This window comes from Nycticebus coucang, chromosome 6, assembly GCF_027406575.1.
Source record: "Nycticebus coucang isolate mNycCou1 chromosome 6, mNycCou1.pri, whole genome shotgun sequence".
In the NCBI taxonomy this organism is placed as follows: Eukaryota; Metazoa; Chordata; class Mammalia; order Primates; family Lorisidae; genus Nycticebus; species Nycticebus coucang.
The window spans coordinates 118651582-118667690 of record NC_069785.1 but is presented as its reverse complement, the minus strand read 5'-3'; the positions used below and the strand labels follow the sequence as shown (position 1 = coordinate 118667690).

At 47.7% G+C, this 16109-nt stretch overlaps 1 protein-coding gene across 1 annotated transcript in view; it reads right to left on the bottom strand.

Moving 5' to 3' along the window:
* Window positions 1–10867: 10867 nt before the first annotated feature.
* HTR3B (5-hydroxytryptamine receptor 3B) overlaps window positions 10868–16109 on the bottom strand; it is a 54688-nt gene continuing 49446 nt past the window's right edge. Inside the window, exons 8-10 of the mRNA XM_053595615.1 lie at window positions 12148–12358; window positions 11833–12015; window positions 10868–11160 (exon numbers count right to left, since the gene is read on the bottom strand). Of these exons, the coding sequence (XP_053451590.1) occupies window positions 10925–11160; window positions 11833–12015; window positions 12148–12358 (630 nt within the window). The 3' untranslated portion in view covers window positions 10868–10924. The remainder of the gene's footprint in view (window positions 11161–11832; window positions 12016–12147; window positions 12359–16109) is intronic.

The following is a 16109-nucleotide window of genomic DNA, read 5'->3' as shown; positions in this document are numbered from 1 at the left end:
CTGTTCCTACAATGGCCCTGCCCCACTTCCGACACCGCCCCTAGCTTTTTCACTTGCTTCTCTACAGCCAGGGCAGACACCAGAGGGGTCCTCAGGGCACTGGCAGTGTGTGCGTCTTCACACGTAGGGCAGGGGCCTCCTCTGCAGCAGGGCGGAGCCTGTATGGGGATGGTCACCCCTCATCTTTATAGCCTCCACCCCAAGGGAGCTCCTGTAACAGCTCCCTGTGGCAGAGAGGCCACGGGTTCTCACCGTCACCACCTGGCTCTTCAGAGGAAGATCCTAGAGCTGCCTGTCAGTAAAGCAGACTAATGCTGAGATGAACGTCTACTCTTTCACTTACTCGCTGTGTGATGGCAGTGATGGCAGATTTCTTGCCTCATGTCGGCCTCAGTTCCTGTGTCTGTGGATTCATCCTACTGTGTCAGATTATCATGAGGACCAAATCGGATACAATATAGAAAGTCCTTATGCAATAGGTAACACGGATACATAGGTAACAGCTACCGGTAAAGACTGTCTTTATCATTATCTTGGATATATTGTTATTTTCTCCCAGCCTCAACGGCAAACTGAGAGATCACCTGGATTCTCCTCCAACTGCGAGTTATATACACACACAACTACCCAAATAGGTAGAACAGGGGACCCTGGGCCTATAAAGCCACAGCGACAAGCCTGCGCTCTGCCAGGTGGCCTCCACATCCAGCTCAAGTTGGTGTGATGCTTGAAGGGCACAGGGCAGGAAGTGGAGAGCAGGGGACATGCCCCCTGGCAGTAGGGTCAGCAGGGTGAGGGGACCTAAGGGTCTGGAGTGCACCCCCAGAGCAGCTGTCTCCTATAGGCCTGGAAGCAGCGCCCCATGAAACCTAATGGACGTTTGGATTATCACCAGCCAGGGAAGGGCTGGGAAACAGAGAGAGCTTTTATCCCTCTCGGGGACCAGGGCTGAGACGTAGTGGCGGCAGGGAGAACAAGCTACTCAGCAGCCTGGGGGACCTACATGGGAAGACAGAGCATTGGCTCCATGAAGGTGGCAACTCTGCCCCACACCGGGACCTGTGGGAGGCAGGGGGATGAGCAGTGGCAGCACCACTGTCACCTGGGATTGTCCTCACTTACTCTCCATCACTTTGAGGAGAGGATAGCCAGGCACTTCACCCACTGCAGCCCAGCTGGCTGCCACGTGGGGAAACTGGTGAAGATGTTCCTTCAGCCAGAACTCTCCAGGCCTCCACCCCATGCCAGCCTATGTATTAGTGCCAGAGATGGGGCAGTGACAACCACATGGTCCCTCCAGTCTCAGGCCTACCTCAGATGCTTTGAGCTCCGGGAAAAAGGGAGAGCTCAGATGGACAAGGGGGCCATGACTCGGCCAGCAAGAGGGTCCAGGGGCTGACCCAGGGCCATGAGTGGGCTCTGGGGAAAGGGAGTAGCCTGACCACTGGTGCCAGCAGCCTGGTTCTCCAGAAAAGAGGGTGTCTGCTGTCAGGGGAAGGAGGCTGGTGGAAGGGGCCCTTTTTACCCCTCACCCTCCTCTCTTTGGACGGCACACACAGAGCCATCTCCGCCATCTGCCCGCAGCCTATAATTCAGCTGCCCAGCTGCACTGAGTGCCGGACTGCGCTCATTGTGAGGAGGGGAGATTACCAAGTGGAGCGCAGTGATTGGCAGGTGCCCTGTGGGTCCAGCTGCCTTGTAGCAGGGGTGGGCTCTGTGTGTCACTGTGCTACCCCTGGGTCCCCCAGCTCCTGGGGCTCCTCGAGCCCTCACTGTCACCCTTTACCTCCATGGTTCTTTAGATCCCTATTTCCCCAATGGCAATGTACACACGAATCTCCCAAGGGAATGGTTAAAATTCTGAAGGTCTGGGAGGGCCTGAACGTCTGCATTTCTAGTAAGTCCCAGGTGATGCTGATGCTGCTGATCCAGGGACCACAGTTTGAGGAGCAAACCCGTAGAGGTGACAAAGCTTTTTCACACATAGAATCTCCCTGGGCTCTCATAATAGTCCTATGGTCAGAAAGAAGGAAGATTGCTACCATTCTCAATGCCTCGATCACAAGGCACTGTACTTGGCCCTTAACAAATCCCATTCTAGTCACTTCTCCCAACACCTCCACTGAAGAACTCTTCCTAATGGATGGCACCTATAGCTCAAGCGGCTAAGTCGCCAGCCACATACGCCAGAGCTGGCGGGTTCACATCCGGCCTGGGCCTGCCAAACAACAATGACAACTACAACCAAAAAATAGCCGGGTGTTGTAGTAGGTGCCTGTAGTCCCAACTATATGGGAGACTGAGGCAAAAGAATTGCATAAGCCCAGGAGTTTGAGGTGCTGTGAGCTGTGATGCCACAGTACTTTACCCAGGGCTATAGTTTGAGGCTCTGTCTCAAAAAAAAAAAAAAGAACTCTTCCTAGAGTTTCCAGGTGGAAAAAACGAGGTTCTGAGATTGTTCAATGAATTCTCCAGAGTCACAACCTAATGAGTGCTGGAGTTGGGAATCAAACTCACATATTCCAATATTAGCCCCCTCCTCTATCCATATATAAAGTTGGCAAATATGAGATGCTTTTATAAGGTAAAGGTTAAGGTAGCAATCTCTGCAGTCAGAGCGTCCAACAGTGTGGAGTCTGCACCCAGAATGCTTGCATTTGAATCCAAGTCTCGTCACCTGCTAGCTCAGTGATCTTGGGCAACTTATCCAACCTTCCTGTGCCTCAGTTTTTTCTTTTTTCTTTTTTTTCTTGAGACAGACTCTCACTATGTCCCCCTCGGTGGAGTGCTGTGGCATCACAGCTCACAGCAATCTCCAACTCCTGGGCTTAAGCGATTCTCTTGTCTCAGCTTCCCATGTAGCTGGAACTACAGGTGCCCACTACAATGCCTGGCTATTTTCTTGTTGCAGTTGTCATTGTTGTTTAGCAGGCCTGGTCTGGGCTCAATCTCACCAGCCTTGGTATATGTGGCTGGCACTGTAACCACTATGCTATGGGCGCTGAGCCTGTGCCTCAGTTTTTTCAACTGTGAGATGGGAAAGATAATGGTAGGGTTATTATGACGATTATATATATTATGAAAATATATCTATATAATGAAATATCATAATCATCATAATAACCCTAGGATTATCAATAATCCTACTATTAAATATCTACCTATCTACTCTCTGTCTAGAGATTCTACCGGCCCTAGAATAATACCACCCAAAGCACTCAGCACAGAGCTTGGCATCTGACAACCCTCATGAGTGTTAGCTCTGACTGTCCTCACCTGATGTCACCTGTGGCCAACATCATTATTTCAGCATTCTTCCCCCACAGTGCCCACCTGTGGCCCCCAAATCTGTCTCTAGATTGCATTCCAGGTAGCTTCTGCCAAACCACGAGGTTTGCCCTTGAACGAAATCTATTTCAGCTCTGAGAAACTACCCTGTAGCAGGACTCAAATGTATATTTCTAACCCCCAAATCTATGTTCTTTCCACTGTATTGCTCTTGCCGGATGTAAGCTCCATTGAGACCAGAAACTCTGAGTGTCCTGTTCTAAGGACTATTCTGGCAGCTGGCAAGGTCTTTGACACGGAGCAGATGCTCAGGTTACTTCTACCGAGTGCATGAACAAATGCAGGGATGAGGATGTCTGGCCCGGGAATTGCTTTCCTCAATCTCTTTCCCTGCATGCTTGCCACCATCCCCAGCATTCCTATCTTTATGGTCAGATCTTTGAGTTATGTTGCCTATTTCCACTTAAGGACAGAAGAAAGGGTTCTCATCCTGCCTGGATTCTTAGAAGGAGCTGTATTAACTATGTCTTTTATTTTCTGTATTCAGAAATGCTTTGACACCTGGGGCCTTGCTGTCCCTGGAGAGACTGCCCCTCCCAGGGTGAGCCTCATAAACAATTCAACCGCAAGCACATTTTTCAAATGTAAACCAACCAATCTGGGGCCCACATCCCCAATTTTTTTTTGGGGGGGGGTTTCTCATACCCAGGCCACTATCCACCTTTCCTAATCACCGTAGGACCGGGTACCAGACAACTAGGGACAGCCCTATACCCTAGAGCCCGCCAAAATTATTCCCACCAGCAAATCCCAAGCCCACTTGATTTGCCTCACCTTCCCACAGAAACCACAATTAAGGTTCTCTCTCACATGCCCTACCCCTATCCCCGCCTGTGATCCACCACAGTGTTTTCCGGTGTGCACCCCTCCCCCACAGCACAGTGCGGCTTGTGTCCCTCTCTTGAAACTGTGCCTAACTTTCTTTCCTTTCTGGCAATCCTCTCCTGACCCATTGGCCTCCCTATCCCTGAAATTTCCTATTAACATACTATTACTTTAATAGCAGGATCAGAGCCAAAGACTTCCATGAAGCCTAAATTTTGTCTTGAATATTTTTTTTTTTAAGCAGACTGACTTTTATTTATTTATTTATTTATTTGCAGTTTTTGGCCGGGGCTGGGTTTGAACCCGCCACCTCCGGCATATGGGGCTGGCACCCTACTCCTTTGAGCCACAGGTGCTGCCCCTTGAATATTTTTTATTCTAAAAATTTCCAAAAATTATTCTTCACCAAAATATATCTGTATTCATTTTTGTACAAAAGTAAATAATTTTCCTAACAACTTACCATAGAGTGCGACTAATGCTTTAGAAGGGGAGCCATGTCCATCCGGGGGCTTTGGGTATCCCTGGCACACTGCTGAGCCTCTCTGAGGACACGTGTGCCCTGGATGGAGAATTTGGCAGGAACCCGCTTTGCCAATGTGTACTGGAGAATAGATTAATTTTAAATGACTGTGCAAGAGTTACGTTGCCTATTTCCACTTAAGGAAAAGGATTTTGATTGATTTGTGCACAGTGTACAGAAAGGTCAATTTGGGAGGGGTGCGGCAGGGAGGGGTCTCGGAGCAGTGCAGTGACCTAGGTCCCTGGGTAGATGGGGGTGGGAAGGAGGAAGGAGAGACAGGAAATTTACACAGCGTGCCCAGAGAGCCAGGTGGTGGCAGGAGGACGGTTACTGATGTAGGGGGAAGAGGACGCCAGCAGGACCTGACTCCCTGCTATCAGCCTGGAGCTTTCTAGAAGATGGGCAGTGTGACCAGGAGCAGGATCTGAGTCAGGGCTGCTGTCCACATGTGACACCCAGGAGAGCTGACCACACCCCTAGGCTCACAGAGGAGGACCCAGGTCTTTGGAGTCCAGCACAGAGAGGGCCCCCTCCCCCTCGGATCTGGAGTCTGTGCCGACAGGATCCCGCCCACGCCCAGCAGTGCCTTCCAGCCCCTGCAGAAAGCGTCCCTGCAATTCCTGCTTTATGGCCTCTGCCAAATGAAGCACAAACTTAACTACATCACCTCCCCAACAGGACACGGGAGGGGGCTGGGGTGGCATGCTGGGCTTCTTCAGCCCCTAATCTAATCACTAGCTGGGTCATTTCAATTACGGACACTGGAGTGTGGTGGGGGGTGTGGCTGCTCATAAAAGCCTCCATGCTGTTACTCGGCTAATTATGAAGCTCTAACTGTCTCGGCAGGTAAATAACTCAGGGCTGAGCAGTTCCGGCTGCCGAGAGGGAATCTGAGCCAGGGAACATGACAGGGTAAACCAAGCTCGACTGGGGTGGGGCCGAGGGGCATGGAAGGGGTTGTGAGAAGGAAGGCCTGGCCTCTCTGCCCCAGAGTGACCATCCACCATCCAGGAATTGGTGGGGCAACTTGTCACCTTATAGCCCAGGCAGCTCTGAAGTTTTCTAGAATCCTTAGAACCAGGGTAGGGTAAATTTTAAACTCCATCCACTAATACTAGCCTTGCCTTTAGACATAAATTCCCTCCCCCTCCACCCCCCCCCCCCCAGCAATGAGAGGAACTGGGGAGCCCCGAGGCTGAGCTGAGAGGAGGACTCATTCTGTTCCAAGGCTCTTTCTCTTCTGCTCCCCTGGCCACCATTTTTACGTTCCCTTCCTGGTCCTCACCCATCTAGGCTACAAGTCAGACCATGGGAAGCTTGCTGTGTCTTAGAGGTTTCAAAGGTGAAAAGGTCAGCTCCTGCTCCTGAGGACAGCAGCAGAAGGGGGTGGGTGTCACCGGAGGAAAGAGACACCCTCTGCTACCTGATTGTTGGCAATGCTAAGGGCTGTGCCAGCTCTCAGGGTCATCCCAGCAGCATGCGGGAGTCATCTTGAGATTTCTTGATGAAAGGCTGCGCACCGCTGCCTGGGCCTGGGTTAACCAACTCGTGATTCTAGATATCACTGAAGCACCCAGAATTGGAGCAGTGATTTCTTGGTGAGTGGTGAAACTACCTTAGATTCTAGAAAACAGCAGATGTAGGCGCATTCACGGCTGGGAGAATCCCATTGTTGCTGTTCCTCAGTTTCCTCCCTTTATGAAACAGGAATCATGAAATTTATGAACATTTGGAGGGTTGAGAGAAAGCTGCTCTATGTGTAAGGCGGCTGGCCCCCCATATTCCTCCAGCACAGAAGCACAGAGTCCAGGAGGAGGTCTGTAGTACCGCTTGTTAATAATGTCATTGCTTCAGGATGCAGACTGGGGCTTAGAAGCGGTTCCTGGCTGCAGCTGAGACGAGGGCCACTGGCACTATTCAGAAGGAGACGACATTGCAGACCAACTTGCCGGCTAGGCTTCTCCCTGGAGGCTGCTGGTTAGAGGCTGGCGTGAAGAACCTGAGCCATGTAATCTGGAAAAGGGATGGGAAGTCCCTTTGGTGAACCCCCACCCCCACCACTCACGTCCCTCCACAGGAGACATGTGATGGCTTCAGCCCTTGGCCTTCGGATGCTAATAACGGCACCGCTGGGGAGAATCAGAGCACAGAACTGGATTCTGATAGAGGTCGCTGGAAATTGGACCCCACGTCAAAGACTCAACACTGGATTCCATTTGTTGATAGAAAGCAGATCTTTATTTTGTGATGTATTATTTACTTTTCAAAGTAACGTTCTATATATTGCTTCATTTTGATCCTCATACCTCTGTAGTATGTGGTAGGGTAAGTATAAAGAGCCCCAATTTTAAATAAGGTAAGTTGAAGTCAGAGAAGTTAAGCTCAAGGTCACCTGGCTAGATGGTGATGGAGCCAGGACAAAAATCAGGACCACTGACTCATAATCTGGTGTTTTCTTCTTCTTTTTTTTTTTGAGACAGAGTCTCACTTTGTCACCCTCAGTAGAGTGCTGTGGTGTCACAACTCACAGCAACCTCAAACTCTTGGGCTTAAGTGATTCTCTTGCCTCAGCCTCCCAAGTAGCTGGGACTAGGCGCCCGCCACGGTGCCCGGCTATTTTGTTGTTGTTGAGGTTATCATAGCCGTTTAGCTGGCCCAGGCCGGGTTCGAACCCACCAACTTCAGTATATGTGGCTGGTGCTGTAACCACTGTGCTATGGGCCAATCTGCTGTTTTCTTCAAGATGTACTTGGGAAGGAGGAAGACCCCACCAGCGATGAATTCACTGCAGGCCTTTTCCTCCTCATAAACCAGGGGAGGACGTGGGGAAATCTGGAGTCAACCCAGATGGGAAACTAAGGAGCCCTTGGGACTGTGGACTCACCAACCACATCTAGGCAGAGGCCCCGACGAGACAGTAGGAAGCGGGGAAGGAAACAGGTGGAGGTTTGCAGGGACACTTCCTGTTCACAAACTTCTTATGTTCCTCATTTCATTAACAGCAGCAGTGGAATTTCATGGACAATTGGCGTTGAGCACTAACTGGGAGGTAATGAGAGAGGGAGGATGCAGGTAAAGGCTGTTTGAATTTAAATTCTTTTTCTTCAGGGCGATGGAGGGGGTCAGATTTTTTTAAAAGGCAATTTTAGTGCTGGAAAAAGTTTCTAGCAAACAGCTTTGGACTTTTGTCAATGATGTTAGGACTGATGAATATGGCCTAGCCCACTGTGGTCCACCCCCCAGCCTCCTGGCGACTGCTCTGGATGAGGGGAAGAGGGGTTCCCAGGGACTGGAGGTCTGACCTTGGATGGACTTTGTTCTTAGATATGGAGAAACATACTAGATTTGTGGTCACTATCAGTGGGAACTAGAATGGAGTTGTTCTGCCATAGTCACTCCAAAGCCACTCTGTGATATGCAAGTCTGTGTAGACCTGGGCAGAGATGGGGGTGAACTACTGGGAGAAAGCAGGGTACCTATTCTAAGAGTGTGTGATCTCTTTGACAAATAACACATGAACACACACACAAAGTCACAAAACATTCCCAGGGAGAAGGAAGTGAGGTAAGAGTCACAGAGTGATCAGATGGAAAAGGGGGGCCAGGGGACAGCAGGGGTTCAGGATGGAGCTGGATTACAGAATGGCGATGCCCAGAAGAGAATGCTAAGAATATGCTAAATACAAGGAGAGGCTCAGATGGAAATAAACTCCTTCCTGAGGAGGATGGCAAGGAAGTTGGTGTGGCTAGATGATAGATGCTAATAGGAAACAAAGAAGCAAAGAAAGTCAAATACAAGAGGAAGAGCATTTGGGGGAAGGCTTGAATTCTCGTCTGAGGATTCAGGTTGTGAGACCTCAGGAACTGGTATAGAGTAGGCTAATCAATGCAGATTTGGCTACTAGAGAAAATGAGCCAGAAGTGAATTAGTTACTCAAGTGCCAGGTGACTGGAGCTCTCCTGTTCTGGATTTGTGACTGTGAACATAAATCCGAAGTCAAGAGGTCATCAGGGGTACAATGGTTAATTTTACATGTCGACTTGGCTAGGCCACAGCACATAGGGATGTGCTCTGACATTTTTCTATGTACCTGTGAAGTTATTTTTTAAATGAGATTAACCTTTAAATCAGTAGACTTTGAGTAGAACAGATTATCCTCTATAAAGTGGGTGGGTCTCATCTAATCAGTTGAAGGCCTTAATAGAAAAAGACTGACCTTCCCAGAAGAAGAGGGAATTCTGCCACCTTTGGATTCAAACTACATCCCTTCTCTGGGTCCCCAGCCTACCAACCCACTATGCAGATTCTGAACTTGTGAAACCACCAAAGCATCTACTCCCCTACCAAAAATTCATATGTTGAAGTCCTAACCACCACCACCACCCCCGTAGTTCATAATGTTACTATATTTGGACAAGGCTTTAAATTAAGTAATTAAGTTTAAATGAGAACATTAGCATGGGCCCTAATTCACCTGGCATAGTGCCTCATGTACTAGGAGACTGAAGTGGGATGATCATTTGACCCAGAGTAAGACCCTGTCTCTTTAAAAAAACAAACAAACAAACAAACAAAAAAGGACTCTAATCCAATAGGAGTGGTGTCTGAATAAGAAGAGGAAATTTGGACACAGACATGTGTGTGCACAAAGGAAATGTCATGTGAAGACAGCAAGAAGATAGCAGTCTAGAAACTCAAGAGAGATGTCTCAGAAGAAACCTACCCTGTTGGCCCTTTGATGTTAGATTTCTAGCTTCCAGAATGATGAGAAAATAAATCTGTTTAAGCTACCCAGCACACAGTATGTATGTGTGTATATTTACTTCTTTTAGAGATGGGGGCCTCACTCTGTCACCCAGGTTGGAGTGCAGTGGCATGATCATATCTCACTGTGACACCAGACTCTTAGGTTCAAGCGATCCTCCTACTTCAGCCTCCTGAGTAGCTGGGATTAAAGGTGTGTACCACCATGCCCAGCTAGTGTGTATTATTTTATTATGGCAGCCCTACCTAACTAATACAGGGACAGTGCACTGTCAATTCCTTGAGCCAAAGGGCCGCAGGATATGCCGATTCTCCGGGTCAGGGCACATGGTGTGCACTCACTAAGTGCTGTACAGACTGGGTCTCAAAGCCTTGGCCCTGGGTTCTGCGCATGGTGATACCCTGCTGAGGAAGTGTGGGAGGAGGGTGGAGGTAGTAGACTCAGCTGGGACAGCAGGGATAAGAGCTTGGAACAAGAGCCCAGGACTTCATCAACACTCAAGAAAAGTTTTGTTGAATGAATGATTGAATAATGACCAAGGAAGAACTGGTAGACAGAATGATCTTATAACTTCTTTAAAAACTGCTTAAACAAATGTATATAAGGGTGGACGATTAAGTCCACAAACTCATCCTAGAAAAAGTGCTACATACATGATTACTGAATATCATTAGGGTCCCCTTCAAAACACTTCCCTTGGCTATCTGGTGACCACAGTGATATTCAGCAATGACGTATGTAGTACTTTTTCTAGGATGAGTTCACAAAGGTAATTGTCAGAACTTGTACAATGACAGCTCTGATGGCCATTCCAGAAAAGAGTTCCAAAATTACTTCAAAGGGTGGACTAGACGCTGCCTTCGGTGCGTGCTTTCCAAGGGGAGTACCTCGAAGGTGACCATAGTGATGTTCAGCAACAAGATACATAGCACTTTTTCTAGGACGAGTTTGTGAAATTAATTGTTAAACCTTAGGGGCATGCATGTGCCCAGAAATTTTCTGAAAGAGACTGCTAACAATGCTTATTTGGGGGCGTGGTCTAGGCTCAGAAGGAAGGCTTACTTTGGCTGTGTGCCTCATCCTACTGATAGGTTTTTATCATGAATGCATCATGCCCAGGTCATTCAACAGGCCTTTAGTACTTGGACTCAGCAGAAAGGCAATGGGCATGGAAAGCTTTTCTTTTTTTCTTTTTTTTTTAACTCTTTTTTTGTTTATTGTTGGGGATTCATTGAGGGTACAATAAGCCAGGTTACACTGATTGCAATTGTTAGGTAAAGTCCCTCTTGCAATCATGTCTTGCCCCCATAAAGTGTGACACACACCAAGGCCCCACCCCCCTCCCTCCGTCCCTCTTTCTGGGGCATGGAAAGCTTTTCAACCCACCACTCTTTCCCCTCCAATCTCCCCTAAGTGCTATGACAGTACTTTGATTGAGACCAGCAAATTTCACAAGCAAATCTTCACAAGCCACTCCATAGCGCCCACAGTGAGCACAGGGTGAGGGTGTAGAGCCCCAGCATGGCAAGGTAGCTTCGGAAGAGCAGTTGGTCGAGGCGGTACAGGAGGGCCAGCCACTCAGCCTCCCTGCGGTGCGCCTGGTCCTGAGCTCGGAGGCAGTTGTTGATAGATCGAACCTGAGACCAGACTTCCCTCAGGGTTCCTGCCTGGACCTGATGCTCTTGATAGGTTGGGGACTCTGCATGATAGAGGGAAACACCGAGGTGAGCCGCGGGCTACCAAGGCCCACCTGGACTTTCCCTTGGAGCCAACGGCATCATCTTCAAGGAAAGTTGTGGGCATAACTGAGCAGTGGGTTGGGTTTGGGTTGGGATCTCCCTCCCTACCTGCTTGGGGGAGACAACCTGTGCTGAAGGAAGCCTGGGGGACATGTCAGAGCTATGTCATGTCATCAGAATGCATGTACGCTAGATCCATCAGGGGATTTTCTGAGTGAGAGATCAGCCCAAGTTGACTCAGTCGGAGCTTTTGGGGCCAGGATGCGTCTTATCCTCCTTCATATTAAGCAACTAGGCCCCAGGTGTATCCAGACTCTGTGTGTGTGCGTGTGTTCACCTGCATTCTGCTCTTCTGGAGTCAACGGCTCAGTCACTTTAGATAATTGGTTGAACTGGAAACTAAAAGGACAACTGAGAGACTAATCTTCAAGGTAAAATGAGGCTTTCTAGAAACCCGGGAGGAGGCAGCCTTCATCTCCTGAGAGTTACCACAAAACGTGGCACCTGGCTTAAAAGCAGGTGTTTTGGATTTTTCACTTAGCCCAACACAATGCCTGGTACTTCACCAAAAGGAATTAGTTTTGAGGGTGGTCACGGAAGGCAGGGTAGGAACCTCAAGGCTTCTCACGAACCTGTTACTGCAGCATGCTGGGCCCTGGGATCCGCTGTAGGCCCATCAGTGTCTATGTCCTCTTGAAGGCACAAGAGAGGCCAATCCTGCCCACTGCGCTGCTCATCATGGAGGAATCTCACCAACAGAATGGACTTAAATAAGCTGAGAACCAAGAGGGCCATGCAGATGGTGAAGAAGATCCCTGAGGGAAGGAATCAGACAAGGCGGAATTAGTTGGAGTGGCTGGGACTCTTGAGCCTCCAGTCTGAAATGCAACAGCAGGTTTGACAGGAGTAATGTAAGACAGTCAACTGGTGACTCCAAGGCTGCTTACCTATCAGAGGGACACTCCCTGCGGTCCTTGGCACCTCGTCAGACATGTTGACCCTGAAGACTGTATAACCCACCAGCACACTGGTCTTGAATACAATCCTCACACGGCAGTCGGGTGGCAGGTAGAAGCTGCCCAGGTCCACGAGCATCAGGAAGATGCTGGGAATCAGCAGGCTTACCACATAGACCAGCGGGTGCCTGCGAATCACCACCTGGCCAGGGACAGACACTGATGAAAAGAGGCTGTAAGCCAACAGACAGAAGCTAGACCAGACTCAGAGCCAGGAAGGCTCCTTGAAGCCCCAAGATTCTTGCATTGTGTGCAAAGTCTTAGGTGTGGTTTATCTTAGAAATATGTTTGAAGTTATTTTGTGGTTTAGAAAATAGAAAAAAATAATCCTTTAAGCTTTTGCATAGAGCTAATAGTAATATAATTAATAATTATAGTAAGAAGCAGCTAGCATATATTGACCACTTACTGTATGCAAGGCACTGGCTTGTCTTAGTCAATCCTCATAAACTTCAAGGGCTAGATACTATTATCTCCGTTTTACATACAAGGAAATGGAGGTTTAAAGAGGTTCAATTACTTGTTTAAACTCACACAGCTGGTGAGAAACTATTTGAAAATCAAACTTTTCCTTCCTAAACTACTTAGTTTTATTTTGTCTGTTTTCCTACTTGGATTGTGAGCTCCTCAGCTCCCATGGGTCTGTCAGAGACTGGGACGAAGCAGGCAGCACAATTAAACTGGGAGAGAAGAAGAAGGCTTAGTAGAGAGACTGCTTGCAAGGTGTCGCAGGTAGAGAGGATTCACAGGAGGGGTGCAGTGCTCCAGGGCTTTGGGGGACTGAAGAGGCCAAGGGCTAAAGTGGTGACCAGATGCCAGGAGAGAGACATGGGCTGTGGCTTTCTCTTAGATGCAGCCAGCCTGGTAGTGTCTCCATTGGGAGGGAAAGAGAGAGATAAGTACCCCATTCACTCTCCTCCCCCCCTCCAATCTCCTGCCACTGCTCCCTCCCCCCACCATTGGCCAAACCTGACCAGGGATCCCATCCCTGCAGGCCACATCTCAGGCTTCAGGAACACAGACAGGGAGGAGAAGGGGGACGTGGGTCTGAAGTCATCTGAAGCTCCAGCAGGCCTGCTCTCTTTGGCCGTGCAGAGCTGGTGAGTGGCTTCTGCAGCTTGGAATTTGAGTCTCATAAAATTACTATTATTACTGCTGTTTTATATCTTTCTTCTTTGGGATGGCAATGGGAAATGTCTTTAATAAGCACATAGTCTATTCTCATTCTTTGTAAAGGGAAACCAGGTATCAGCAGGCCTGCTGCCCACACTAGACCGGGGACCCTTATCTCATCCTGTCTCTGGGATGGTGGCAGTCCAACATGGGACCAAAAATAAGACCTACCTTGTAGCAGATATTCAATAAATGCTTATTAAATAGATGAACATTCTGGGCCCTTTGGCATTAGATTTGAAAAAAAAATAATGCTCGATAACTCCCATTTCTCTGATTCATCAAATAATGCCATGACCTTTGCATGTCAGATAACATGCTAGGTGCTTTTACATATACTATGTGGTTTATTTAATCCTCACTACAAACTTGTTAGTAGGTAGCTCACTTCATTTCATAAATTTCCAAAACTAAAGCTCAGCCCCCTCAAGTGAGTATGCCCAGTAATGACAGTGCTGGGACATGCCCCACATCTGATTCCAAGCCCAAGGCTTTTCCCCACTACAACATTGCTATAAACCTTGATCTGACTGTACCTCTGAGTTAAGTGCAAAGTTCTTTTCCCTCACCCTCATCTCCCATTCTAGCAGAGAATCACAAAGAAATGAGTCCAGGCAGAGAGGAAGGGTGGAGGCTAGCAGTGGAGAAGGAGGTGACAGGGGAAGATCTTGGCTGGGGCATCACTTTGCCCTTGGGTCTGGGAGCACATCCAGACTCAGTGGAGGTTGGCACACCAGAGCTACTGGTGCGTTATAGTGTGGCTGTTGTCTCTCACATTAAACATAATCAACTACAAAGATCTAAACCAGAGCAACACTCACTACATGTGGTTAAAACACATTCCAACAAAGGGGAGACAATAAGAAAAACAAAATCATCTGTCATCAGGCTTGGCGTCTGTAGCACAGTGGTTACAGTGCCAGCCACATACACCAAAGTTAGTGGGTTCGAACATGGCCCGGTCCAGCTAAACGACAATGACAACTGCAACAAAAAATAGCCAGGCATTGTGGCAGGCACCTGTAGTCCCAGCTACTTGGGAGGCTGAGGCAAGAGAGTCACTTAAGCCCAAGAGTTGGAGGTTGCTGTGAGCTATGACACTACGGCACTCTACCAAGGGCAACATAGTAAGACTCTGTCTCAAAAAAATAAAAATAAATAATCTGTCATTAACCTGCATCCCTGTAGCTCCTGTCATTGTGCTGTGACTGAGATGGCTGTGATTGGTGGGGGCAGGAAAAAGGGAGTCAAGTATAAGAGACCATGGGGGTTTTGTGTTGTGACCCAGCCTAGACTATTGGTGACTCAGCCTTAGGGGAGGTAGGGACCAAGCCTCCTTTTTCTGGAGAGTAGAAATGGGAATACCCCTTAGAGACTTCATGGCAGATACAACATGATGGAAAAGAAAACTATAAGACTATGCCCTAAAGAAAAGTACAAGTAGACATGTTAGCAGAAATAGCCCAGACTTAAAGTCAAGTGAATAGAGAGCTTCAGAGCTTCTCCATTCCAAGTGTCTGTATATGCTAACTTAAGTGATCCTGGGTGACAGAGCCAACCACTCCATGTCTGGATTCCCTCCTTCAAAAAGCAGTAAGTTTACTTTTGCCTTACCAAACATCTTGGGTACAACTGAGATGAACAGCTGTGCTCTTTAAATAAAGTTCCTATGTAAAGAGCAGAAGCTAACATAATTCCTTTCCAACAGAGAATGAATGTAAGTCTGGGCCCAAGTCAAAGGCTCCTCAAGATCCCTGACATCCAAGAGAGTGCAGTTTTATCAGACTACATGTTCCCCCGGGTGTCAGCTAAGAAAGAGGTATGGGGAAAGCTAAAAAGTTAGGAAGCAGGCAGTCCTCACAGGTGTGCAGTCACAAAGGGCTTGCCCTTGGAAGGGCTCTGCAATTGATTTAATGCTCCACTGGTGCTGTTTTGAAATTCTTAACAATTTTTGAATGAGGGGCAGGCCCTGTTTTCTTTTTTCATTAAGCCCCACAAATTGTGTAGCCAATATCCAGAAGGATATTCCTTACTGGATATTAACAGTAGATGAAAGTACAGGAAAAAGACATAGATACAAGGGTGGATAATTAGCTTCTGCTGTAATATAGAGCAGTCTCTTGTCTTCATTTGATTTACAAACTGTAGAACTAGATAGGCCTTCCAAAACCACCTCATTCATTCTACCTTTAGCAAGGATGTTCTCATTCCTAACACAGATCAAATAGTACCTTCAGTTTTGGTTTTCTTCCAGAACAAAGGACCCACCTTTTTCTTTAGGTTGATTTAAGGACAATGTTACCTAAGGACTAGACTAAATTTCTCTATAAGCTGAGTGCAGGCTAAAGAAACCCTAATTTTATCACATAGTTTTCAGAAACTTTGTTTTCATTATTTCATTAGATCTTCAGAGCCCTATATTCCTTTGTTCAACAAACATTGTCCTAAATACTAGAGTTAGTACCATTTATAATAAATAGGACAGGTTCCTATCCTTACCACCATCTTATGAAATCAGGAAGAAAAGTCTGTGGTTGAACGTTTCACACTTTCTGTGGACAGAGGAGAACCATAGTCAGAGTCTACACCTGACTAAACAATGAGATTTGGGACTTTTTGACTTTATATTTAGATGGTATTTTGGACTTAGAGTTAACACTGGGTTGAACATTGGGGGATGTTGGGATGGGGTGAATATATTTTGTGTGTGAGGCAGAAGT